At 43.9% G+C, this 24,860-nt stretch overlaps 2 protein-coding genes and 4 non-coding genes across 6 annotated transcripts in view; all 6 read right to left on the reverse strand.

The window, feature by feature from the left end:
* The window catches only part of LOC121586216 (condensin complex subunit 1-like), a 24,326-nt gene extending 8,401 nt beyond the window's left edge, over positions 1–15,925 (reverse strand). Inside the window, exons 1-19 of the mRNA XM_041902742.1 lie at positions 15,816–15,925; positions 15,319–15,438; positions 15,161–15,236; positions 14,993–15,051; positions 14,693–14,868; positions 13,973–14,118; positions 13,710–13,837; positions 13,109–13,232; positions 12,769–12,916; positions 12,429–12,626; positions 11,580–11,714; positions 11,397–11,484; positions 10,524–10,710; positions 10,089–10,207; positions 9,228–9,443; positions 8,905–9,079; positions 8,181–8,265; positions 7,860–7,996; positions 5,997–6,129 (exon numbers count right to left, since the gene is read on the reverse strand). Of these exons, the coding sequence (XP_041758676.1) occupies positions 5,997–6,129; positions 7,860–7,996; positions 8,181–8,265; positions 8,905–9,079; positions 9,228–9,443; positions 10,089–10,207; positions 10,524–10,710; positions 11,397–11,484; positions 11,580–11,714; positions 12,429–12,626; positions 12,769–12,916; positions 13,109–13,232; positions 13,710–13,837; positions 13,973–14,118; positions 14,693–14,868; positions 14,993–15,051; positions 15,161–15,236; positions 15,319–15,436 (2,448 nt within the window). The 5' untranslated portion in view covers positions 15,437–15,438; positions 15,816–15,925. The remainder of the gene's footprint in view (positions 1–5,996; positions 6,130–7,859; positions 7,997–8,180; positions 8,266–8,904; positions 9,080–9,227; positions 9,444–10,088; positions 10,208–10,523; positions 10,711–11,396; positions 11,485–11,579; positions 11,715–12,428; positions 12,627–12,768; positions 12,917–13,108; positions 13,233–13,709; positions 13,838–13,972; positions 14,119–14,692; positions 14,869–14,992; positions 15,052–15,160; positions 15,237–15,318; positions 15,439–15,815) is intronic.
* On the reverse strand, positions 7,489–7,792 carry LOC121586994. The gene has a single exon (XR_006004005.2). It is a non-coding gene; the product is annotated as a small nucleolar RNA U85 (small nucleolar RNA).
* LOC121586997 lies at positions 11,020–11,315 on the reverse strand. Its single transcript, XR_006004008.1, has one exon. It is a non-coding gene; the product is annotated as a small nucleolar RNA U85 (small nucleolar RNA).
* LOC121586996 lies at positions 11,978–12,292 on the reverse strand. The gene has a single exon (XR_006004007.1). It is a non-coding gene; the product is annotated as a small nucleolar RNA U85 (small nucleolar RNA).
* Positions 14,299–14,613, reverse strand: LOC121586995. The gene has a single exon (XR_006004006.1). It is a non-coding gene; the product is annotated as a small nucleolar RNA U85 (small nucleolar RNA).
* Positions 15,926–16,162: 237 nt separating the features above from the next.
* LOC121586218 (inhibitor of growth protein 4) lies at positions 16,163–24,854 on the reverse strand. The gene is made up of 8 exons (XM_041902746.2): positions 24,754–24,854; positions 24,372–24,443; positions 23,322–23,488; positions 23,112–23,226; positions 18,335–18,449; positions 18,082–18,226; positions 17,879–17,940; positions 16,163–16,911 (listed from the first exon to the last, which is right to left on the reverse strand). The coding sequence occupies exons 1-8, from the start codon at positions 24,788–24,790 to the stop codon at positions 16,872–16,874; spliced, it is 753 nt and encodes a 250-aa protein (XP_041758680.1). The 5' UTR covers positions 24,791–24,854; the 3' UTR covers positions 16,163–16,871.
* Positions 24,855–24,860: the final 6 nt, after the last annotated feature.

Genomic DNA, 24,860 nt, shown 5'->3' on the forward strand with positions numbered 1-24,860 from the left:
GAGGGAAGGAGGTTGTTGGCCAAGATCTCGCGATACATGGCCCCATCCATCCTCCCTCCCCTCAATACGGTGCAGTCGTCCTGTCCCCTTTGCAGAAAAGCATCCCCAAAGAATGATGTTTCCACCTCCATGCTTCACGGTTGGGATGGTGTTCTTGGGGTTGTACTCATCCTTCTTCTTCCTCCAAACACGGCGAGTGGAGTTTAGACCAAAAAGCTCTATTTTTGTCTCATCAGACCACATTACCTTTTCCCATTCCTCCTCTGGATCATCCAAATGGTCATTGGCAAACTTCAGACGGGCCTGGAAAAGCGCTGGCTTGAGCAGGGGGACCTTGCGTGCGCTGCAGGATTTTAATCCATGACGGCGTAGTGTGTTACTAATGGTTTTCTTTGAGACTGTGGTCCCAGCTCTCTTCAGGTCATTGACCAGGTCCTGCCATGTAGTTCTGGGCTGATCCCTCACCTTCCTCATGATCATTGATGCCCCACGAGGTGAGATCTTGCATGGAGCCCCAGACCGAGGGTGATTGACCGTCATCTTGAACTTCTTCCATTTTCTAATAATTGCGCCAACAGTTGTTGCCTTCTCACCAAGCTGCTTGCCTATTGTCCTGTAGCCCATCCCAGCCTTGTGCAGGTCTACAATTTTATCCCTGATGTCCTTACACAGCTCTCTGGTCTTGGCCATTGTGGAGAGGTTGGCGTCTGTTTGATTGAGTGTGTGGACAGGTGTCTTTTATACAGGTAACGAGTTCAAACAGGTGCAGTTAATACAGATAATGAGAGGAGAACAGTAGGGCTTCTTAAAGAAAAACTAACAGGTCTGTGAGAGCCGGAATTCTTACTGGTTGGTAGGTGATCAAATACTTATGTCATGCAATAAAATGCAAATTAATTACTTAAAAATCATACAATGTGATTTTCTGGATTTTTGTTTTAGATTCCGTCTCTCACAGTTGAAGTGTACCTATGATAAAAAATTACAGACCTCTACATGCTTTGTAAGTAGGAAAACCTGCAGCGTATCAAGTACTTGTTCTCCCCACTGTATGTATACATACATACCACACAGTTGAAGTCAGAAGTTTACATACAACTCTGTTTTTCACAATTCCTGACATTTAGTCCTAGTAAGAATTCCCTGTATCACAATTCCAGTGGGTCAAATAGATCCCAGAACAACAGCAAAATGACCTTGTGAAGATGCTGGAGGAAATAGGTACTAAAGTATCTATATCCACAGTAAAGCGAGTCCTATATCGATATAACCTGAAAGGCCGCTCAGCAAGGAAGAAGCCACTGCTCCAAAACCGCCATAAAAAAGCCAGACTACAGTTTGCAACTGCACATGGGGACAAATATCGTACTTTTTGGAGAAATGTCCTCTGGTCTGATGAAACAACAATAGAACTGTTATGTTTGGATGAAAAAGGGGAAACGCTTGCAAGCCGAAGAACAACATCCCAACAGTGAAGCACAGGGGTGGCAGCATCATGCTGTGGGGGTGCTTTGCTGCAGGAGGGACTGGTGCACTTCACAAAATAGATGGCATTATGAGGAAGGAAAATTATGTGGATATATTGAAGCAACATCAAGACATCAGTCAGGAAGTTAAAGCTTGGTCGCAAATGGGTCTTCCAAATGAACAATGACCCCAAGCAAACTTCCAAAGTTGTGGCAAAATGGCTTAAGGACAACAAAGTCAAGGTATTGGAGTGGCCATCACAAAGCCCTGTCCTCAGTCCTACAGAAAATGTGTGGGCAGAACTGAAAGAGTGTGCGGCATCCTGTAGCTCAGTTGGTAGAGCATGGCGCTTGCAATGCCAGGGTTGTGGGTTCGATTCCCACGGGGGGCCAGTATGAAAAAGGTGTGCACTCACTAACTGTAAGTCGCTCTGGATAAGAGCGTCTGCTAAATGACTAAAATGTAAAAATGTGCGAGCAAGAAGGCCTACAAACCTGACTCAGTTACACCAGCTCTGTCAGGAGGAATGGGCCAAAATTCACCCAACTTATTGTGGGAAGCTTGTGGAAGGCTACCCGAAACATTTGACCCAAGTTAAACAATTTAAAGGCAATGCTACCAAATACTAATTGAGTGTATGTAAACTTCTGACCCACTGGGAATGTGATGAAATAAATAAAAGCTGAAATAAATCACTCCACTATTATTCTGACATTTCACATTGTTAAAATAAAGTGGTGATCCTAACTGACCTAAAATAGGGAATTTCTACAGGAATTGTGCAAAACTGAGTTTAGTTGTATTTGGCTAAGGTGTATGTAAACTTCCGACTTCAACTGTATACACACACACACACATATATACAGTGCCTTTGGAAATTATTCAGACACCTTGACTTTACCCATTTTGTTACGTTACAGCCTTATTCTAAAATTGATTTTTTTATTTATTCTCAGCAATCTACACACAATACCCCATAATGATAAAGCAATAACAGGATTAGAATTTTAGCAAATGTATAAAAAAATAAAACAGAAATACCTTTACATAAGTATTCAGACCCTTTGCTATGAGACTCGAAATTGAGCATCCTGTTTCCATTGATCATCCTTGAGATGTTTCTACAGCAGTTGTGTGTAAAGCCACACAACTGTCTATATAAGGTCCCACAGTTGACAGTGCATGTCAGAGCAAAAACCAAGCCATAAGGTCAAAGGAATTGTCCGTAGAGCTCCGGGACAGGATTGTGTCGAGGCACAGATCTGGGGAAGGGTATCAAAAACATTTCTGCAGCATTGACGGTCCCCCAAGAACACAGTGGCCTCCATTCTTAAATGGAAGAAGTATGGAACCACCAAGACTCTTCTTAGAGCTGGCCGCCCGGGCCAAACTGAGCAATCGGGGAAGAAGGGCCTTGGTCATGGGAGAACCTTCCAGAAGGACAACCATCTCTGCAGCACTCCACCAATCAGGCCTTTATGGTAGAGTGGCCAGACAGAAGCCACTCCTCAGTAAAAAGGCACATGACAGCCCGCTTGGAGTTTGCCAAAAGGCACCTAAAGACTCTCAGACAATGAGAAAGCTTCTTGAACAGCTCTGGAGAGACCTGAAAATAGCTGTGTAGCAACGCTCCCCATGCAACCGGACAGAGCTTGAGAGGATCTGCAGAGAAGAATGGGAGAAACTCCCCAAATACAGGTGTACCAAGCTTTTAGCGTCATACCCAAGAAGACTCGATGCTGTAATCGCTGCCGAAGGTGCTTCAACAAAGTACTGAGTAAAGGGTCTGAATACTTCTGTAAATGTGATCTGTTTTTTATTTTTAATAAATTAGCAAACATTTCAAATAATCAGTTTTCGCTTTGTCATTATGGGGTATTGTGTACAGATTGAGGAGGGAAAAACTACTATTTAATCAATTTTAGAATAAGGCTGTAACGTAACAAAATGTGAAAATGTAAAGAGGTCTCAATACTTTCCGAGGGCACTCGAAGTATGTGTATATACACAATACTGTTCAAAAGTTTGGGGTCACTTAGAAATGTCCTTGTTTTCTAAAGAAAAGCAATTTTTTTGTCCATTAAAATAACATAAAATTGATCAGAAATACAGTGTAGACATTGTTAATGTTGTAAATGGCTATTGTAGCTGGAAACGGCTGATTTTTTATGGAATATCTACATAGGCGTACAGAGGCCCATTATCAGCAACCAACAGTCCTGTGTTCCAATGGCACGTTGTGTTTGCTAATCCAAGTTGATCATTTAAAAAGGCTAATTGATCATTAGATACATTTAAATAAATAAAAATACATACATTAGTCATTTAGCAGACGCTCTTATCCAGAGCGACTTACAGGCGCAATTAGGGTTAAGTGACTTGCTCAAGGCACAGACAGATTTTTCACCTAGTCGGCTCGGGGATTAGAATCAGCGACCTTTCGGTTACTGGCACAACGCTCTTAACCACTAAGCTACCTGCCCTTTTGCAATTATGTTAGCACAGCTGAAAACTGTTGTGCTGACTAAAGCAGCAACAAAACTGGCCTTCTTGAGATTAGTTGAGTATCTGGAGCATCAGCAATTGTGGGTTCGATTACAGGCTCAAAATGGCCAGAAACAAATAACTTTCTTCTGAAACTCGTCAGTCTATTCTTGTTCTGAGAAATGAAGGCTATTCCATGCGAGAAATTGCCAAGAAACTGAAGATCTCGTACAACGCTGTGTACTACTCCCTTCAAAGAACAGCGCAAACTGGCTCTAACCAGAATAGAAAGAGTGGGAGGCCCCAGTACACAACTGAATAAGAGGACAAATACATTAGAGTGTCTAGTTTGAGAAACAGACGCCTCACAGGTCCTCAACTGGCAACTTCATTAAATAGTACCCGCAAAACACCAGTCTCAACGTCAACAGTGAAGAGGCGACTCCGGGATGCTGACCTTCTAGGCAGAGTTGCAAAGAAAAAGCCATATCTCAAGACTGGCCAATAAAAATAAATGATTAAGATGGGCAAAAGAACACAGACACTGGACTTTTTCCTTTGCAACTCTGCCTAGGTCAGCATCCCGGAGTCGCCTCTTCACTGTTGATGTTGAGACTGGTGTTTTGCGGGTACTATTTAATGAAGCTGCCAGTGTTACGGTGTTCAGTTTGTTATAACCAATTTATTGATGCGATTATGATAGGCTATAGGTCAGGACATATTGGTCAAGTGCATGCAATGCATACGTTCACATAAAGAGATCAAGGGTTGAGGGAATGTTTTTCCTAAACAAATTAGGTATTTCGGTAACAGAACTCCAGTCAGAAACAAGTAGGAAACGAAATGGCTGTAATTATGTTGCAGCTTCAGTATGGACAGTGCGATAAACACTTGCTGTGGTGCCTGTTCTCTGCAGCAGGGAGGAAAGAGAGACAACATGCGCCAGTCACAGGCACTCACCGTTTATTTTTTTAACACAGCACGGCCATCGGGCTTCCGCATGAGTCATTTGTGTGTCTTAATTATTTCATTTAAAAAAGCGTGCTTAAAGCATCAGACAAGCTCAGTGCATATATACTGAACCAAAATATAAAAACGCAACATGTTCATAAAAGAATATCAGTCAATTGAAATAAATTCATTAGGCCCCTACTCTATGGATTTCACGATTGTGCATAGGCTCACCCACTTGGGAGCCAGGACCAGCCAATCAGAATGAGTTTTCCCCATAATTAAAAACAAAAATACTCCTCAGCATCCCCTCACCCTCAGACAATCCCGCAGGTCAAGAAGCCAGATGTGGAGGTACTGGGCTGGTGTGGTTACATGTGGTCTGCGGTTGTGAGGCCGGTCTGATGTACTGCCAAATTCTCTAAAACGACATTGGAGGCGGCTTATGGTAGAGAAATGAACATTCAATTCTCTGGCAACAGCTCTGTTGGACATTCCTGCAGTCAGCATGCCAATTACACGCTTCCTCAAAACTTGAGACATCTGTGGCATTGTGTTGTGACAAAACTGCACATTTTAAAGTTGACTTATTGTACCCAGCACAAGGTGCACCTGTGTTTTCCTTCCTGTTTTTCATTAATTTGCCTACAATTCCAGCACATGTACCTAGATATGCGTATTTTATTCAGCTTTTGCACCGGTGTAATGATCATGCTGTTTAATCAGCTTCTTGATATGCCACACCTGTCAGGTGGATGGATTATCTTGGCAAAGGAGAATTGCTCACTAACAGGGATGTAAACAAATTTGTGCACAAAATTAGAGATTAATATGCTTTTTTTTGCGCATGGAACATTTCTGGGATCTTTATTTCAGCTCAAGAAAAATGGGACCAACGCTTTATACGGTGTGGTTATATTTTTGTTCAGTATAGTTGATTTTATTCAAAACACATAGGGTGTGGTGTCTATATGGAAAAATACACTACTTAATTTCAACCAATCGATTGGTGGAAAGAACATAACTTTTTTTGGGGTCTGGGACAGCCCTAGACCTCTACAAAGTCTAGGCTGGGAATCTACATGTGGTCTTACCCTAACATGGTCAGTGATGTTACAGATGGTGATAACAGAGTCTCTGGCCAGTAGGAAGTCTTCAGTCACCTTCTCTCCCAGAGCCACAGAGCACAGAGTGTCCAGGTTACTGAGGACCACTTCCCTCTCCGCTCTACACAGAGAAATACACAATTACATTAGTCTACACATTGAACACGCAATCTAAAATGCCACATTAATCTGATACAAGAACACGCATACAAACATGCTAATACACACGGCAACTTTAGTGTGTGGTGCACAAATTAGGTTCTTGGCAGTATGTACATTTACTGCTACGCCTACACACACACACACACACACACACACACACACACAGAGTAGTAAGGGATGACATTTAAATTATGCCCAGGCTCCAGATTAATTAATAATCTCATCTGTGCTCGGCCCACCGCAGAACATACACAGTCCCTGTCTATGAGGGATAATGTGTGTGGGAGGGAGGGTTAGAGGACGTGAGAGGAGGATTAAACAGGTTATGAATGCTGCCTGCGTGGAAAGAGAGAGAGGAGGCACGGTATTGTCCAGTCCAGTGTGGGTGGACTGCAGATAGTCCCCCTCTCTCTCCACCCCCCTCCCCTCCAGCAGTGGCTGTCTTTGAAGGAGACTGAATGTGTGTTTAAAACGCTCGTTCTTCATTGAAAACCCTGGCGGTGAGCCCAGATTTATCTGTGGTCGTGACTTAGACTCAATGCAGTGAAGTCAGTGTGCTCTGCTGTGCTCCTATTCAGAGACTAAAGGCGTCAGCATGCTTCAGTTTGGCTAGCCAAACGTGTGCTCGCATACTCCCTTAAAAGACATTCACTTGAAAACGAGAAAAAAAGCAGCAATAGTACTGTTTGTCCATTTTGAGACACTGTAGCCAGTACACTCAAAATAGTGTGAATTAATCTAAGATAACTCAAGAAATCGGTCATGCATTTAGACTTTTTTTTGCTGAGGAGATCTTAGTCGCGCAATTTTACATCTAACTAAGATGTTTGGTGCAGTTCTCAATGACAAACTGCATGAAAACAAGTCTTCTCTCGTTGAAAGACAAAGACTTTGAAGAATCCCTACTGTTGACCAATCACCGACCAAGGGGCATAGACTTCAGCTCGCCTCCAGTCCAAAACTAACAAAATGTCACAAGATGTTGTAATAATATATGCACAAACTCTTCCGAACAGTTTCGGCTGGGAAGCATGCGGACGCCTTAATGAGGATTAGTGGAGAAATTAACCAACGTCAAACTGCTGAGAAAGCCAAGAGCCAAAGGTAGGAGTTTACAATAGGAGCAGACATAGGAACAGTTTACCTTACGTCATTAAGGGAACATTGTCATTGGGAGGTTAAGTGCAAAACTGAACTTGGATCAGAGTCTCATTAAACAAAGATTAAGATCAATGTATTGGTCAATTACACAAGGTCCAACCGAAATTTGACTTCCGCTTTTAACCCAACCCCTCCGAAAGACACATACCGGTGTAGAAGCCCTCAGATTACCAAAGAAGTGCGCTCATGGCCAACTGAATATGGAGGTGAATTTCTCCCTGCCTCACACAGACACACACAGACAAACAAACCAGTCACACTGTCAGCACCCTCCCACTATTCTCTACTGTGTTTCTTTACCTGGAGAAACATGTGGGTGGGGCCAAGTCACTGTAGGCCGGCCCTTACAGCAGAGCAGCCAATCTCCGCTACACTGCCAAGATTACCGGCCAATCGAGACAAGGGAGAACCCAACCCTCTCGTTCAGTTGGCTCGCATTCGCCTTGGTCTCATCATTGGGCAAGAAGTCAAATGGGACTTAAAAACACAGGTGTGGAGGAAGAACTTGTGTTCGTGAGTGGGCCTTACCGTGCAGCCATTCCCAGAAGCAGTACTGCTGCCCGTCTGTGCAGGCTGGAGGTCTCTCGTTTGCCAGTGAACCTCTCCCACAGAACCTGCACCACCGTGGACTGGAGGCTGCTGCCACCGCCAAAGAACTCCTGGACCTGGGACGCGCGAGACAACAGGTTGGAACAGATCAGATGAGAGAGAGAACGGGGGTTAGTATAATTGAAAGACAGGATGGATAGAGTAATCAGCAGAGAGAAAGGGCTAACTCAATCACTGGGTAGTATTGATGACAGACAGGATTGATCAGATAAAACAGAGTAATAAGAACGAGAAACTCACTATCTCCTCCAGACACTGGATGGTCCCCAGAGAGGCGTCCACCATCAGCTCAGACAGACTGTCCACTAGAGTCTGAGCTTTAGCCCTGAGGGAGCGAGAGAGACAGTCAGTCACCAGAGAGATCATCTCCAAATCCCATGCACAGCCCATTGGAGGTGGATGAAGTTGCTCCAAGACATTGTGCAATTTCCCACCTCAACTTCTACCTTGAGTCTGCATCTTTTCCAGCAGCAATGTGCCAGTGGGAGCCAGATTAACAAATTCACAGCAGAAAATGTAACACAGGCTGTGTTCAAACAGGCAGCACAATTCTGATTTATATATTTTTTGCAATAATTGGTCTTTTGACCAATCACAAATCTTTTCACATCAAATCTTTTTCAGAGATGATCTAATCGGTCAAAAGACCAATTAGTGAAAATAAGATCAGAATTGGGCTGCATGTCTATAAAACACAGCCTGAGAGTTGAAACCTCTTGGGGGAATGGCTGAGGAGCTGGAATGAAGATCGCAGGTTCCCACTAAGGCTGTTTCAGCAGACAAGACGCAGTTCCAATTACTCACAATACCATTATAATGTCACTAGCACTGCTTCGCAATTTCACATGGGAAGACATTACCACTTTAAAAATAATTTAACCATCTGAAAATTGGTAGGTGGATCGAGGGACCTGTTGGGTTGATAGAAAGTGCTTGTGGCAATAGTTTGAAGGTGTGTGTGTACCTGGTGTTGTCTCCCTGGGGGTTGAGGTATAGACGTCTGTAGGCCTGCACCACAGCATCTTTAATGGCAGCGTCAGTAGACCAGACCAGAGGCAGCATCCTCCTCACGCCAGTCAGAGAGTTCGCCACACTGAACTCACATACTGTCACACAGAACTGCACCGCCTCCTGGACAACTGACACACACAGGGGGGGACATTCATTTCTCAATACCACACACATTACATAGTCTCAGAATACATGCATGGAGTCATTGGGGTGAGATGTTGACTGTACAGGTGATGACGGTAATGCATGTGTAGGTAAGATGAGGTGTGTTTGTACCAGAGGTAGTCTTCCAGTAGAGCATGGTGTTGATGACAGCGATGGCTCTCTCCACCTGCAGGGCGAAGCTCTCAGTGTCTCTCAGATACTGCACCAGCATCTCCTGTTTCTTCAGCTCGCTCTCCTCCACCCCTTCCTTCCCTCCATCCCCTGCTCCCTCCTTCTGGGGGGTGGGAGGCAGGTCCTCTCTGATCTCAGAGGTGTCCTGGTCAGGACCTGGGGAGGAACAGGGACACAGGGGAAAAGAGAGGTCAGATTAGAACATGTTCTCCTGAGAGCAGATGTGAACAGCTTAACTCCTGCCACAGTGTGAGCACGCATTTGTTCCAGTCCACATGATTCAACTAAATAGTGGTCTAAAATGAAGACGAATTGTTGATTAGTTTTTAAAAATCAGGTGTTGGAGCTGGGTTTGGGTGATTCACCAGTAGAAAACATTATCACCCACTCCATCAGTAATGCTGTCATATGAAACTACACCTCCCACACTGCTGAAAGCAGACAACGCTAGATTGACCTTTATCAATTAGATTTTGATTAGTTATATCACTCTTATTCCAGCACTGATTTTTTTTTTTACTTACAAGTTTTACTTACAAGGCTCGCTACTGAATAATTTGCTTAATCCATTTGAGTGAATTTTACTCTTTTAGCAGAGTGCTGGTTAGTTCTGAATAGAGTTTACTTACTAGGCTTGTTTTATGTGGTTCTTTCAACATGCACTTACTGTAAGTCGGTTCTAGATAAGAGCATTCGCTAAAATGACCCAAAATTTTCAGAATGATTGCTTTTTTCTATCTCCTACACTTAACCAATATACGTGCATCGGGATGTGATTGACAGATGGATAGTGTTCTGTACCTTTAAAGAGCAGAGCCAGTGTTTCCAAGAGAGTCTCTGGGGTGAGAGTGGTCAGAGACGAGAACATCTCAGACTCTGGGAACAGGCTGTGGGCTCGCACACACAGACGCACTGCATTCCTGAAACACAAACAATCAGTTATTAAATTGATCATTATGTGATCCCTGTAGGGTTCAGCTTGGAATGCCAATCGGTATCTGACTTCTATAAACAGTTTTTACTACATGATTTGTAATAATGTTGGGAATGGTTTCCTTGAGCTAAAACTAGTCACAGATTTCACCTATCGGATAGGATTAAATGCATAGAAATAGAATGAATAGCACGGGAGTCCCCCACTCTATTTCTATGCATTTAATCCTATCCGTTAGTCGAAATCCAGATAGATGACTTTTGAAAAACTGGGCCCTGTATTTAGATATCGTTTCACTCTACCGGTATTTGTTGACGCGGAGGAACTGGGCGATCTGTATGGCGGTGGCCCTGTCGTCATCCTCCTCTCCAGCCTCTTCCTCTTGCTGCTCCCCCTCTCCCTCACTGGTGGGCTCCATCTCTGCTCTGACGGTGAGGAGCAGCTCAGGCTCCATAGCGGCCCACAGCTCTGAGGCCTTGATCACTGCCACTGGACGGAGAGACAAAAGGAATGTGGTCAAAGGGAAAATCCACTAAATTCATTTTGCATCATGATGATGTGGCAGGTGATATTTTGCTTCCTTAATGTCCAATATCTTGAAAACTTGACTGAAACATTTTGGAACTGTATCAACTGTGGATTAATGGGGGAAAAAATTAAAAACAATTTGAGTGAAGTTTCCCTTTAATTATACAAAAAGTGAAGTTTCCCTTTAATTATAAATATTGTTTGGACAAAAGAGGTAGAAGATGAAGTAGAGGACTTCAGAATGAATGGAAGCTATTTCTATGGTTACAAAACCCTCAGATTAACAAAGAAGAACGCTCATGGCCAACTGAATATTGAGGAGAGCTGGGTTTCTCCCTGCCTCACAGACAAACAAACACACGTCAGCCACACTGTCAGCACCCTCCCACTATTCTCTACAGTGTTTCTTTAGCGGGAGAAACATGTGGGTGGGGCCAAGTCACTGTAGGCCGGCCCTTACAGCAGAGTAGCCAATCTCCGCTACACTGCCAAGATTACCGGCCAATCGAGACGCATCCCAACCCTCTTTCAGTTGGCTCGCATTCGCCTTGTTCTCATCATTGAGCTTTATATCAAAGATTGAAGGTGTAAATTTTAGGGATGTGTTAAATGAAGTGGTATATATAAAAAGGTGGTGTATAATTTACCAGGTGCGTTTTCCTGCAGTTTCTCTCTAAGCTCTCTGAGTTGAGCCATCTCCTTCTCCAGGGGTTTCTTCAGGTCAGCACTGCTCAACTGCAAATGAAACAAACACAATTGTAAGACACTTTAGGTGTTGTGTGTGTACTTTGCTGTAGTGGTTGTTTGAGCGTGTGTGTGTACGTGCGTACCTTGCAGCTGTAGGGGTTGTGTGCAATGAAGGCAGCCAGTAGCTGGATGGCACTCTTGACCACGTTGATGGATTTGTCCATCAGCCTTCCCACTGCCAACCCCATCACTTCACTGTACCTATTCAAGGGCAGAGCCTGGGGGAGAAATCACACAGAGGACCGCTCAGTAATCCCAGAGGAAGTAATTCTCTCCTAGTCTTCTTTCCCTAAAAAACAAAACAATCAGGTTTTGGCAGTAAATAAATAATTCAAATAATTTCTGCGCCTTTGCGGAAACGACAATCAAATGGGGATTTGATGTTGAGGGACAATTCACTTCAAACTCAAACCAGCAAAGGAGTGTTGGTGACTTTACTGAATGATGAGGCCACCGCATTGCCGTCACTAAGATTTCTGAATGCCCTCAGATTACCAAAGAAAATGTTCATAGCCATAGCAAAGGCCACCAACAAAGATTTGTGCCTCCTTGCCAACTGATACATACTCTCATACAGACAAGCAGACAAACACTTTCAGCAGCCTCCGTCCTGCCTTCTCCTATATCTCTGGGATGGGCAGAGGGTGAGGAGGACTGCTAGTTTACTCTAGGTGGGCCCTTACAACAGAGCAGCCAATCTTCGCCACACTGCCAAGATTACCCACCAATCAGGAGGAAGAAGCACACAATCTCTCAGCCTGATTGGCTCATACTTGCCATGATCTCATCACTGGGCATTAGTGGATGTATTAAATGACTAGTGAACATACTGCAGATTCATAACAGTGCAAGTAGTTCCCGGAATTGCATCATACATCAATACTGTTGTTTGGGATACGCTTTTAGACAAACGTAAGCACACACACTCGCACCTTGCTGTTGACGATGCGTGTGTAGACCTGCAGCACTCGGGCCCTGACGTAGGAGTGTGTGTCGTGGAGGTGCTCCTGCAGTGTGTCCATGAAGCGGTCCCTGTCAGCTTTGCCAGACTCATCCAGCCCATCTCCACTAAGGACCCTGACCAGAACCTCTCCCAACACTTCACACACTGCCACACGCAGACTGGGGCTCTGCAGACACAGGGAGAAGGATCGAACATTCAGTAATGACTAGATAGTAAGGACATTGTGATTGATAATCAAAGGCAGCACAATTTCAAAGGAAGAAGTAGTACTATCAATCTGGTGTTAGGGATCATGGTGTGTGTGCTACCTCTCCCTCCAGGTGTGTGAGTAACACACTGATGTTGGGGATCATGGTGTCGGGGACCAGGGTGCCGAGTTCAGACAGGAAGCTGGAGAAGGCCTTGACCCCTGATCCCTCTCTGGCCAGCTCCTCACTAGACTTCTGACCGATCTCTCTGAGATGAGGGTCAGTATAGACAACAGGGCATCAGAACAGAGAGACACAGACTTCACACACGCCCACTCAACAAGTCCCTAATTTGTTTCTCGCAACACTTCATAAACAGGGACAAAAAGGACATGGGGACTTTAAAGACATTCTTGCAGAAAATAAGACACAGATAAAAAAAGGAATCTCTTCGACTGACCTCATGACCTCTCCTATGATAGCCTTGACTCCATACTCAGTGCTCCACACAGACACAGCCTGGGCACACACTGACGACAGCTGCTCAAAGTGCTGCAGCAGCTGGATCACCTTCACACTGGCACCTGTGGATGATGAGAGAGTACATCAGTACAATGCTTCACTTGAACACATTTACATTTTAGTCATTTAGCAGACGCTCTTATCCAGAGCGACTTACAGTTAGTGTTTACATATTTTTTTTTATACTGGCCCCCCGTGGGAATCGAACACACAACCCTGGCGTTGCAAACGCCATGCTCTATCAACTGAGCTACATCCCTGCCGGCCATTCCCTCCCCTACCCTAGACGACGCTGGGCCAATTGTGCGCCGCCCATGAGTCTCCCGGTCGCGGCCGGGAGACGACAGAGCCTGGATTCGAACCAGGATCTCTAGTGGCACAGTTAGCACTGCGATGCAGTGCCTTAGACCACTGCGCCACTCAGGAGTTCATACACCATACTACTAATAAAAAGGCAGTGGAGCAATAACATTAAAATGCATCAGCATAGGTTCTATGGAGCTGTCTAATAAGTGGTTTGGGGGTGGTAAGTTACTGACCCAGGAGGTGGTTGTATTTCTTGACCTGCACCCCCAGCAGGTGGATGATGGCGTCTCTGGTGGGCTTGTTCTTCACATGGCTGATGGTTGGGTTCTCCAGGAGCTTATAGCAGCAGCATGTCACACAGCTGAGGACACAAGTATCCTGTAAGTAATGTAGACTGCTGCTCATCGCTCACCATGTTCTCTACCTAGAGAGTGAAACGCCACAAACCCATGTTTCCTCCAGCCCCACACACTCATCCACAGTCTGGCCCTCTCACCTGATGAACTCCTCCTCGACCAAAGAGAGGCTCCAGAGGGAGCGGATGTCCAGCTGAAGGAGCTGGGTTAGAGCCTGCAGCACCGTCTCCCTCTCAGAGTCCCATTGTAGTAGACCTTCTCCTGCAGCCTTCCCCTTCTTACTGCCCTGAGGGTGTCGAGAGAAAGAAAGTTCACTTCAAACTGTCAACTCAGTACAGGACTCAGGAGGTTTGAGATTCTAGAATGACTGAGGATACACTACTATCCGTATGCAGTTACAGAGTGACTCCTTATTGATGAGGCCACTATGCATAGCGGTCACAAAGATCTGGGTGTAGTTTTTGAATGCCCTCAGATTACCAAAGAAAATGTTCATAGCCATAGCAAAGGCCACCAACAAAGATTTGTGTCTCCTTGCCAACTGATACATATACTCACACAGACAATAAGACAAACACTTTCAGCAGCCTCCGTCCTGCCTTCTCCCATATCTCTGGGATGGGCAGAGGGTGAGGAGGACTACTAGTTTACTCTAGGTGGGCCCTTACAGCAGAGCAGCCAATCTTCACCACACTGCCAAGATTACCCACCAATCAGGAAGAAGGAGCACGCAATCGCTCAGCCTGATTAGCTCATACTTGCCATGATCTCATCACTGGGCATTAGTGGATGTATTAAATGACTAGTGAGCATGCTATGAGACTACATATTCAAATATGACTGGGTGCAGAAAGACCTACCTTACTGGGTGCAGTGATGATACTCTGCCTGTACGAGTCACTCTCCAGGGTTTCTGTGAGCTTGCAGAGGAGGAATACACTCATTTTGACAGCATTGAGCTGCTCCTTGCGGTCCGGGGCAGAGAGTGAGGCGTTGAGGAGGAGGGAGGGCAGGGAGACGGACAGGCCACTCACCACTAATAGAGAAAGCAATGAAATACGGATGAGGACTTTGGCTGTATAGTGAGCATTAGCAGGCACAGGTATGCCATCATGTGAATAGGTTGAGACATTTCAATACACACCATCACAAACACTGACCTTGTATGAGTAACTCCAGGGTGTCCTCTTTCACACTCATGTCCACTTTATGGCAATGCCTGAGACATACAATAGTATGCAACATCGGTCAATACTCAAGAAACAGAATTGTGGTCGGTTTGAGAAATAAATAAAAATACAAGAATTTGGGTAAATATAGTTACTCACTGCAGCACCGTGTAACCCGTGTCGAAGTGTTCCAGGATACACAATGGACCCTGGCTTCTCAATGCAGCCTTGAAACCTAGAAAGTAAAGTTACTTGGTCAGATTTCAGGAGGACAATAGTCTAACAATTATAAGTCTAACAAACTACGGGATATTTACTTTTGAGATGGGAGGGCAGTTGTTTAGGGGAGACGACATCCTGAACCACGTACTGGTTAATGCCCCCAGTCTTCACCAGGTCACCCACGCACACAGGCACAAAGAAGTCCCACGACATCACTGTACACGAAAAAACAACTTGTCGTAAGCCGAGTGGTTGACATTCTAGGTAATTATAGTAAGCCAAGTTATTTCCATGTAGCTAGCTATAAACGACCCACTCAACCTAACAAACGTGTTCGCTCATGTATTAGCTAGCTTACTTTCTTTTGACCAAGTTATTAGTTATGTGTTTGTTTCGATTTCTTCGCGAACTAACTAGTTAGCCACAATATAACTTAGTTAGCTGGCTAACGCGTTAGCTAGCTACGTTAATAATTTATTTAAGATAGCTACAGTATTTAACGTTGTTGTTGGTCAACTAGCTAACTGGCTACATTTCACAACTAAGAAAAAGTCAAGACATAAGTAACGTTAACTAAGTATAACACACTTACCAATATTTTTTGTAGAGCTCTTAGCCACAATTGAGAAACTGTTAAACAGATTGCAACAGCACGGCACTGCTCTGAACGGTTTGTGGCGAAGGGTTTTGAATTTTTAACAGCAGCGCGCCAAAGGACTACGTCATCGGCATCGTTCCCACTGGCCCTCCTCTTCGGTGAACAAACTACGCCATCTGTCTGCGGATAACGGACGCTACAATGTTCTTGATACTGTATTACTGAAAACTCAAATATTGCAATATCAAGTAGAGTAAATCTGATAACCTCATGCAAAATATAATTGTATCTATGCTGTTCAGAACCAATCTACATGATAAAGGACAAAAAAGGACAAGAAAGACTGATGAGGTAGTAGCTGTATTCAAACTGAAAATAAAATGTTCCTCTGTCAGCTACAGTATTGATCATATTTCCCTTGTGAAATGTATCCTCTAAACAAGTTCTATCAAATGTAAAATTAAAAATGTAGTTCAATCAACTACCACAGATAAAAGCACTGTCTTTAAATGAACATTTCCTCACTCAAGCTGTAAGGCTAAAATACATTTGTTAGAGTGCACACAAAATAATCAAAACGTATGTAAGCACAAAACTTGAAAGCACAACAGTTCTGGATGGTCCAACACCGCATCCATTACAATACATCAATCCATTTCACTCCAGTGAATCACACCTAGTGAAATGCATACTACAGTATTATGGACACTAACTGTCAAATCACTCTGGGAATTTTAGTGTTTATTGTTCAGTTACAAAAAAATTTAAACATAAAATAGAAATAAAACACAATGCAACTCTCGTAACTATCAACTCTCATAACCTTTGAAACATATTTATATACATCTGTAACCACATATCTCCTTCACACTGCATTAAACCAAGAAAGAAAAATCAAGTAAACAAAAAAAGAAAGCACCAATTGTTCTATGCTAGAAGACTGATAAACAATGTAATACTATCCTGGGGAAAGAAAATCATGTTCCTTCCTCTACACTACTAACATAGTATCCTGACTCTACAATCGGTTGGCCGCTCTACCTTAGGGGCTTACTTTCTCTTTCTGTCTTGAGAGCAGCGTGGACAATACCTGCAGAGTTAGAAAAAATGAATATTCAGTTGTAAACCTTAAAATCCCATCACTATTTCCGTTATGTAAGATACTCACCGGCCAGTTTATTAGGTACATCACCCCGTTCACAAAAATGGATCGCTCCTACAGACAGTGAGTCACGTGGCCGTGGCTTGCTATACAAAACAGGCAGACAGGCTTCGAGGCATTCAGATACTGTTCAATTGAACGTTGAAATTGGCAAAACCAGTGACCTAAGCGACTGAGTGTGGTATGATCGTCGTTGCCAGGCGCGCCGGATCCAGTATCTCAGAAACAGCTGCCCTCCTGGGCTTTTCACGCAGGACAGTGTCTAGGGTTTACAGAGAATGGCATGACAAACAAAAAACATCCATTCAGCGGCAGTCCTGTGGGCAAAAACAGCTTGTTGATGAGAGAGGTCAAAAGAGAATGGCAAGAATTGTGCAAGCTAACAGGCAGGCCCGCAAACAGACAAATAACGGTGCAGTACAACAGTGCTGTGCAGAACGGCATCTCGGAATGCACAACTTGTCGATCCTTGTCACAAATGGGCTATTGCAGCAGACGACCACACCGGGTTCCACTCCTATCAGCTAAAAACAAGAAGAAGCGGCTCCAGTGGGCACGCTATCACCAACACTGGAAAAACATCACCTGGTCCGACGAATCCCGGTTTCTGTTGCGTCATACTGATGGCAGTGTCAGGATTTAGTATAAGCAGCATAAGTCCATGAACCCATCCTACCTGGTGTCAACAGCGTACCGCTTTCCAATATGCAGCAACTGCGTGATGCCATCACGTCAGCATGGAACGTTTCCGACTTGTAGAAGCCATGCCCCAAAGAATTCAGGCTATTCTGGAGACAGAGGGGTCCAACCCTGTACTAGACGGGTGTACCTAATAAACTGGTCAGTGAGTGTAGTACTGTATGGTTAGTCTGTGTAGGTTAACTGATTCCCTCACCATTTCCCTCTTGGTTTGGTCGTCAGGCCCACGCAGGCAAAGTGGAACCACTCGATGGAACACTGCAAATACAATCAACACAGGGGTTTGATGAAGTCCGCACACACTGTAGTTTTCAAGAACCAGGATCAACACAAAACAATATAGGTCAGGTCAGTGCACACACTGGGGGAAACTCAGGGGAGATTTCTGGGGAAACTCACATCTGTGTTGTCACAGCCAATCATCTCTCCATAGGACACCTGGTGACACAGGCAGTAGGTGGGCTCGTTGGGGTCCACTGGCATGTCCAGCACGTCAGAGGGATGCACGTTCCCAAAGTTAGCAGCTGGAGCAGTGAACTCCCCCCTGACAATGAGAGAGAGGGGTGGGTGAGTACACACACACAAAATGAAGGCCAATGAAGGAGATTGTCTTCAAGCAAGGAAGTGATAGAGTGCACAATAATAAACGTACGGTTGGAGAAGTTTGACTTTCTTCTGTGCAATCTTCGGACTGCCATCTTCATCTGAGCTCTTCACTTTAGATCGCGTTTTAGCTACCTTCTTCTCTTTCAGCCCCCTGGACTCGCCTGAAATATCAAAACATAGCGGATAGTCCTGAATGAATTGTGAATAACGATGAGTGAGAAAGTTAAGACACACAAATATCATACCCCCAAGACATGCTAACCTCTCACCATTACAATAACAGGGGAGGTTTAGCATTTTTTTGGGGGGGAGGTATGATATTTACAGTGGGGGAAAAAAGTATTTAGTCAGCCACCAATTGTGCAAGTTCTCCCACTTAAAAAGATGAGAGCCCTGTAATTTTCATCATAGGTACACGTCAACTATAACAGACATATTGAGAAAAAATAATCCTGAAAATCACATTGTAGGATTTTTAATGAATTTATTTCCAAATTATGGTGGAAAATAATTATTTGGTCACCTACAAACAAGAAAATAATTATTTGGTCACCTACAAACAAGCAAGATTTCTGGCTCTCACAGACCTGTAACTTCTTATTTAAGAGGCTCCTCTGTCCTCCACTCGTTACCTGTATTAATGGCACCTGTTTGAACTTGTTATCAGTATAAAAGACACCTGTCCACAACCTCAAACAGTCACACTCCAAACTCCACTATGGCCAAGACCAAAGAGCTGTCAAAGGACACCAGAAACAAAATTGTAGACCTGCACCAGGCTGGGAAGACTGAATCTGCAATAGGTAAGCAGCTTGGTTTGAAGAAATCAACTGTGGGAGCAATTATTAGGAAATGGAAGACATACAAGACCACTGATAATCTCCCTCGATCTGGGGCTCCACGCAAGATCTCACCCCGTGGGGTCAAAATGATCACAAGAACGGTGAGCAAAAATCCCAGAACCACACGGGGGGGACCTAGTGAATGACCTGCAGAGAGCTGGGACCAAAGTAACAAAGCCTACCATCAGTAACACACTACGCCGCCAGGGACTCAAATCCTGCAGTGCCAGACGTGTCCCCCTGCTTAAGCCAGTACATGTCCAGGCCCGTCTGAAGTTTGCTAGAGTGCATTTGGATGATCCAGAAGAGGATTGGGAGAATGTCATATGGTCAGATGAAACCAAAATATAACTTTTTTGGTAAAAACTCAACTCGTCGTGTTTGGAGGACAAAGAATGCTGAGTTGCATCCAAAGAACACCATACCTACTGTGAAGCATGGGGGTGGAAACATCATGCTTTGGGGCTGTTTTTCTGCAAAGGGACCAGGACGACTGATCCGTGTAAAGGAAAGAATGAATGGGGCCATGTATCGTGAGATTTTGAGTGAAAACCTCCTTCCATCAGCAAGGGCATTGAAGATGAAACGTGGCTGGGTCTTTCAGCATGACAATGATCCCAAACACACCGCCCGGGCAACGAAGGAGTGGCTTCTTAAGAAGCATTTCAAGGTCCTGGAGTGGCCTAGCCAGTCTCCAGATCTCAACCCCATAGAAAATCTTTGGAGGGAGTTGAAAGTCTGTGTTGCCCAGCCACAGCCCCAAAACATCACTGCGGAGATCTGCATGGAGGAATGGGCCAAAATACCAGCAACAGTGTGTGAAAACCTTGTGAAGACTTACAGAAAACGTTTGACCTGTGTCATTGCCAACAAAGGGTATATAACAAAGTATTGAGAAACGTTTGTTATTGACCAAATACTTATTTTCCACCATAATTTGCAAATAAATTCATTAAAAATCCTACAATGTGATTTTCTGGATTTTTTTCTCTCATTTTGTCTGTCATAGTTGACGTGTACCTATGATGAAAATTACAGGCCTCTCATCTTTTTAAGTGGGAGAACTTGCACAATTGGTGGCTGACTAAATACTTTTTTCCCCCACTGTATGCATCTAACTTTCTCACTCATCATTATTCACGATTCATTCAGGACTATCGGTAATCATGGTAGCATCCACATTAATGTAGAGTGTTAGTGTTTACAAACATTAATTACCATTCATTTCTATTGGACACTTCACACAAATTCAGACAGCTGATGTTCTGAAAGAGCTGAAAAATCTGGACCCCTACAAATCAGCTGGGCTAGACAATCTGGACCCTTTCTTTCTAAAATTAGCCGCCGGAATTGTCGCAACCCCTATTACTAGCTTGTTCAACCTCTCTTTCGTAACGTCTGAGATACCCAGAGATTGGAAAGCTGCCGCGGTCATCCCCCTCTTCAAAGGGGGTGACACTCTAGATCCAAACTGTTACAGACCTATATCCATCCTGCCCTGCCTTTCAAAAGTATTTGAAAGCCAAGTTAACAAACAGATCACCGACCATTTCGAATCCCACCGTACCTTCTCCGCTATGCAATCCGGTTTCCGAGCTGGTCATGGGTGCACCTCAGCCACGCTCAAGGTCCTAAACGATATTATAAACGCGATCGATAAAAGACAGTACTGCGCAGCCGTCTTCATCGACCTGGCCAAGGCTTTTGACTCTGTCAACCACTGCATTCTTATTGGCAGACTAAATAGCCTTGGTTTCTCTAATGACTGCCTCACCTGGTTCACCAACTACTTCTCAGATAGAGTTCAATGTGTCAAATCGGAGGGCCTGTTGTCTGGACCTATGGCAGTCTCTATGGGGGTGCTACAGGGTTCAATTCTCGGGCCGACTCTATTCTCTGTGTATATCAATGATGTCGCTCTTGCTGCTGGTGACGCTCGGATCCACCTCTATGCGGACGACAACATTTTGTATACATCTGGCCCTTCATTGGACACTGTTAACAAACCTCCAAACGAGCTTCAACGCCATACAACACTCCTTCCGTAACCTCCAACTGCTCTTAAACACTAGTAAAACTAAATGCATGCTCTTCAACCGAACGCTGCTTGCACCCGCCCACCCGGCTAGAATCACTACTCTCGGCGGGTCTGACCTAGAGTATGTGGACAACTACAAATACCTAGGTGTCTGGTTAGACTGTAAACTCTCCTTCCAGACTCACATTAAGCATCTCCAATCAAAAGTTAGATCTAGAATCGGCTTCCTATTTCGCAACAAAGCCTCCTTCACTCATGCTGCTAAACATGCCCTCGTAAAACTGACTATCCTTCCGATCCTTGACTTCGGCGATGTCATTTACAAAATAGCCTCCAACACTCTACTCAGCAAATTGGATGTAGTCTATCACAGTGCCATCCGTTTTGTCACCAAAGCCCCATATACTACCCACCATTGTGACCTGTACGCTCTTGTTGGCTGGCCCTCACTACATATTCGTCGCAAAACCCACTGGCTCCAGGTCATCTATAAAATCACTGCTAGGCAAATCCCCGTCTTATCTTAGCTCACTGGTCACCATAGCAAAACCCACCCGTAGTCTGCGCTCCAGCAGGTATAACTCACTGGTCATCTCCAAAGCCAACACCTCCTTTGGCCGCCATTCCTTCCAGTTCTCTGCTGCCAATGACTGGAACGAACTGCAAAAATCTCTGAAGCTGGAGACACTTATCTCCCTCACTAACTTTAAGCATCAGTTGTCAGAGCAGCTTACTGATCACTGCACCTGTACACAGCCTTTCTGAAATTAGCCCACCCAACTACCTCATCCCCATATTGTCATTTATTTTGCTCATTTGCACCCCAGTATCTCTATTTGCACATAATCTTCTGCACATCTATCACTCCAGTGTTAATACAAAATTGTAATTATTTTGCACTATGGCCTATTTATTGCCTTACCTCCATAACTTACTACATTTGCACACACTGTATATAGACTTTCTATTGTGTTTTTGACTGTACGTTAATCTCTAGGAGACAGAATGCGTCTCCTTCCTGAGTGATATGACGGCTGCGTGGTCCCATGGTGTTTATACTTGCGTACTATTGTTTGTACAGATGGACGTGGTACCTTCAGGCGTTTGGAAATTGCTCCCAAGGATGAACCAGACTTGTGGTCTACAATTTTTTTTCTGAGGTCTTGGCTGATTTCTTTTGATTTTCCGATGATGTCAAGCAAAGAGGCACTGAGTTTGAAGGTAGGCCTTGAAATACATCCAGAGGTACACCTCCAATTGACTCAATGGCCTATTTATTGCCTTACCTCCATAACTTACTACATTTGCGCACACTATATATATATTTTCTGTTGTATTTTTGACTTTCTGTTTTGTTTACCCCATATGTAACTCTGTGTTGTTGTTTTTATCGCACTGCTTTGCTTTATCTTGGCCAGGTCGCAGTTGTAAATGAGAACTTGTTCTCAACTGGCTTACCTGGTTAAATAAAGGTGAAATAAAAAAAATAAAAAAATCTGAAACACAACCAAAACAAACAGCAACTGCATCGAACAAGTTTGTGTAGTCACAAGCTTGATGTAATCATTGCGTGCTAAGAATATGGGACCAAATACTACACTTTTGACTACTTTAATGATAATGACTTTTGGTCCCCTAAAATATGTGTGTGTGTGGAGGGGGGGAGTCTGCACTTTAACCTCATAGTCATTGTATAATTTAAAATCCAAAGTGCTGGAGTACAGAGCCAAAACAACAACAAAATTGTCACTATCCCAATACTTTTGGAGCTCACTGCATCTGTATACTTTTGGAGCTCACTGCATCTGTATACTTTTGGAGCTCACTGCATCTGTATAATTTTTTCTGGTAATTATTTTATATTTTGAAGTGTGCCAAAATGCTAAGGCAAACACTCATGAGAAACAGACACGTACGTGCACACACACACTTCAAATACATACTTTTCTTTCCCTTACTGGAGGTGGAATCATAGTCTGTGCTCTCTATCTGCTTCTCCTTCAGGTCGGCCTCAAAGCGGGCCAGGTCTGTGTCCAGTCTCCGGATGTGCTTGTCCACCTAGGGAACAACCACTGCACTTTAGGATTCATTTGACTGACCCACACAGGCTCCAATACAAAGGAAGCACAGAGCTCCAAAGTACTACTACTGACCATCTCATAAGTCTGCATGGCCAGTTGCACTTTGTCATCCCCAAACTCCTTGCTTTTGCTGTACGACTGCTGGATCTGCCTCAGAATAGTAAGCTTCTGTTCAGACGAGAGGGTCCTGGCGTTGGATGTGTAATCCTTTGCCAGGGAGTCTATCTGCCCCTTTAGATCTGAGAGAAAGAGATGGGTTGGGTGAGAAGTTTGGATAAGCATTTTTATTGATGCCACTGATCTGAGAATATCAGCCTTATGTGATGTGTGTTACTGTGTCACTTGCTTCCACATAACATTTCTTTTTTAATGAAGTATGTGTATCTAGGGCTTTTACAAGTATGAATGGATTCAAGAAATCCCATGGCTGTGCCCAACAAAATCAAATCAAATTTTATTGGTCACATGCGCCGAATACAACAGGTGCAGACATTACAGTGAAATGCTTACTTACAGCCCTTAACCAACAGTGCATTAATTTTTAACAAAAAAATTAAACAACAAAAAAAGTGTTGAGAAAAAAAAGAGCAGAAGTAAAATAAAATAACAGTAGGGAGGCTATATATACAGGGGGGTACCGGTGCAGAGTCAATGTGCGGGGGCACCGGCTAGTTGAGGTAGTTGGAGTAATATGTACATGTGGGTAGAGTTAAAGTGACTATGCATAAATAATTAACAGAGTAGCAGCAGCGTAAAAAGGATGGGGTGGGGGGGCAGTGCAAATAGCTCAACAGAGTACTGATATGTAAAGACGCCTCACAGAATTGTAGTGCATCTTTTGTTCTAGATGATCTGATAATGTTGGAAAATTAGCAGATCATTGAATGGTAAATTGTTGAGGACCATGGGCATGAATGTTCTTTAGCCCCGGTAATCTGGTTGTTATGGAGGCGAGACAGATTTCATTTGCATACATTCATCAGGGGCAATTCAAATGCAAAACTTGTGGGTGGGTGAGATGGCTGGTACTTTATTATGCATTGTAAACGTGGTTCACACATACTCTGCAGAGTAACGTTAGTGAATTGGTCGGTACCAGTTGTAGTTAGTGTTATTTCTCACCCTCTGTACGTTGATCCAAGTCCCTCATCAAATTGAAGTTCCTCTGCAGTTCAAATGGCAGGTTCTCTATGCCTGTGATGAGAAATGAACAATCATGAACAACTTTTTTGACTGATTAATATTCACTAATAATACCAACTCTTGGTATAACAACTGTATCTTCAATTTGTGATGATACTCTAGTTAGGCTACTGCCTAGCAGGCGAAACGACCGTTGGTGTTGATTAGCTAGGTAGCTAGCGGCCTAATTCTCAAAATAAAACATTCCTTCTTGCAATGCATTGACTAAACATGCAGAGAAATTCAAATAGGCAGCTAAACTATCGAAAACATTTGCAGATTCTTATCTCTAAATCGTTTAAATAATATAAAATTAACTCACTGTCCAAATAGTGTTCCAAATACATTCCCGCCGCCATCTTGGAAAATGTAAACAACACAACTTCCGGCGAGGAGGACGAGTTGTTCTTCGGTTTGATCCGAAATCAA

Source organism: Coregonus clupeaformis, unplaced genomic scaffold, assembly GCF_020615455.1.
Source record: "Coregonus clupeaformis isolate EN_2021a unplaced genomic scaffold, ASM2061545v1 scaf0148, whole genome shotgun sequence".
NCBI classification, from domain to species: domain Eukaryota; kingdom Metazoa; phylum Chordata; class Actinopteri; order Salmoniformes; family Salmonidae; genus Coregonus; species Coregonus clupeaformis.

Excerpts from the sequence above, each read along its gene's own strand:
- LOC121586218 (XM_041902746.2), bottom strand. The coding sequence starts at position 24,790 with ATGGCGGCGGGAATGTATTTGGAACACTATTTGGACA. Across the intron at positions 17,941-18,081 it reads TTGGCTGTGACAACACAGAT|TGTTCCATCGAGTGGTTCCA; the intron begins GTGAGTTTCCCC and ends TTGTATTTGCAG. Across the intron at positions 16,912-17,878 it reads ACCAAACCAAGAGGGAAATG|GTATTGTCCACGCTGCTCTC; the intron begins GTGAGGGAATCA and ends CTAACTCTGCAG.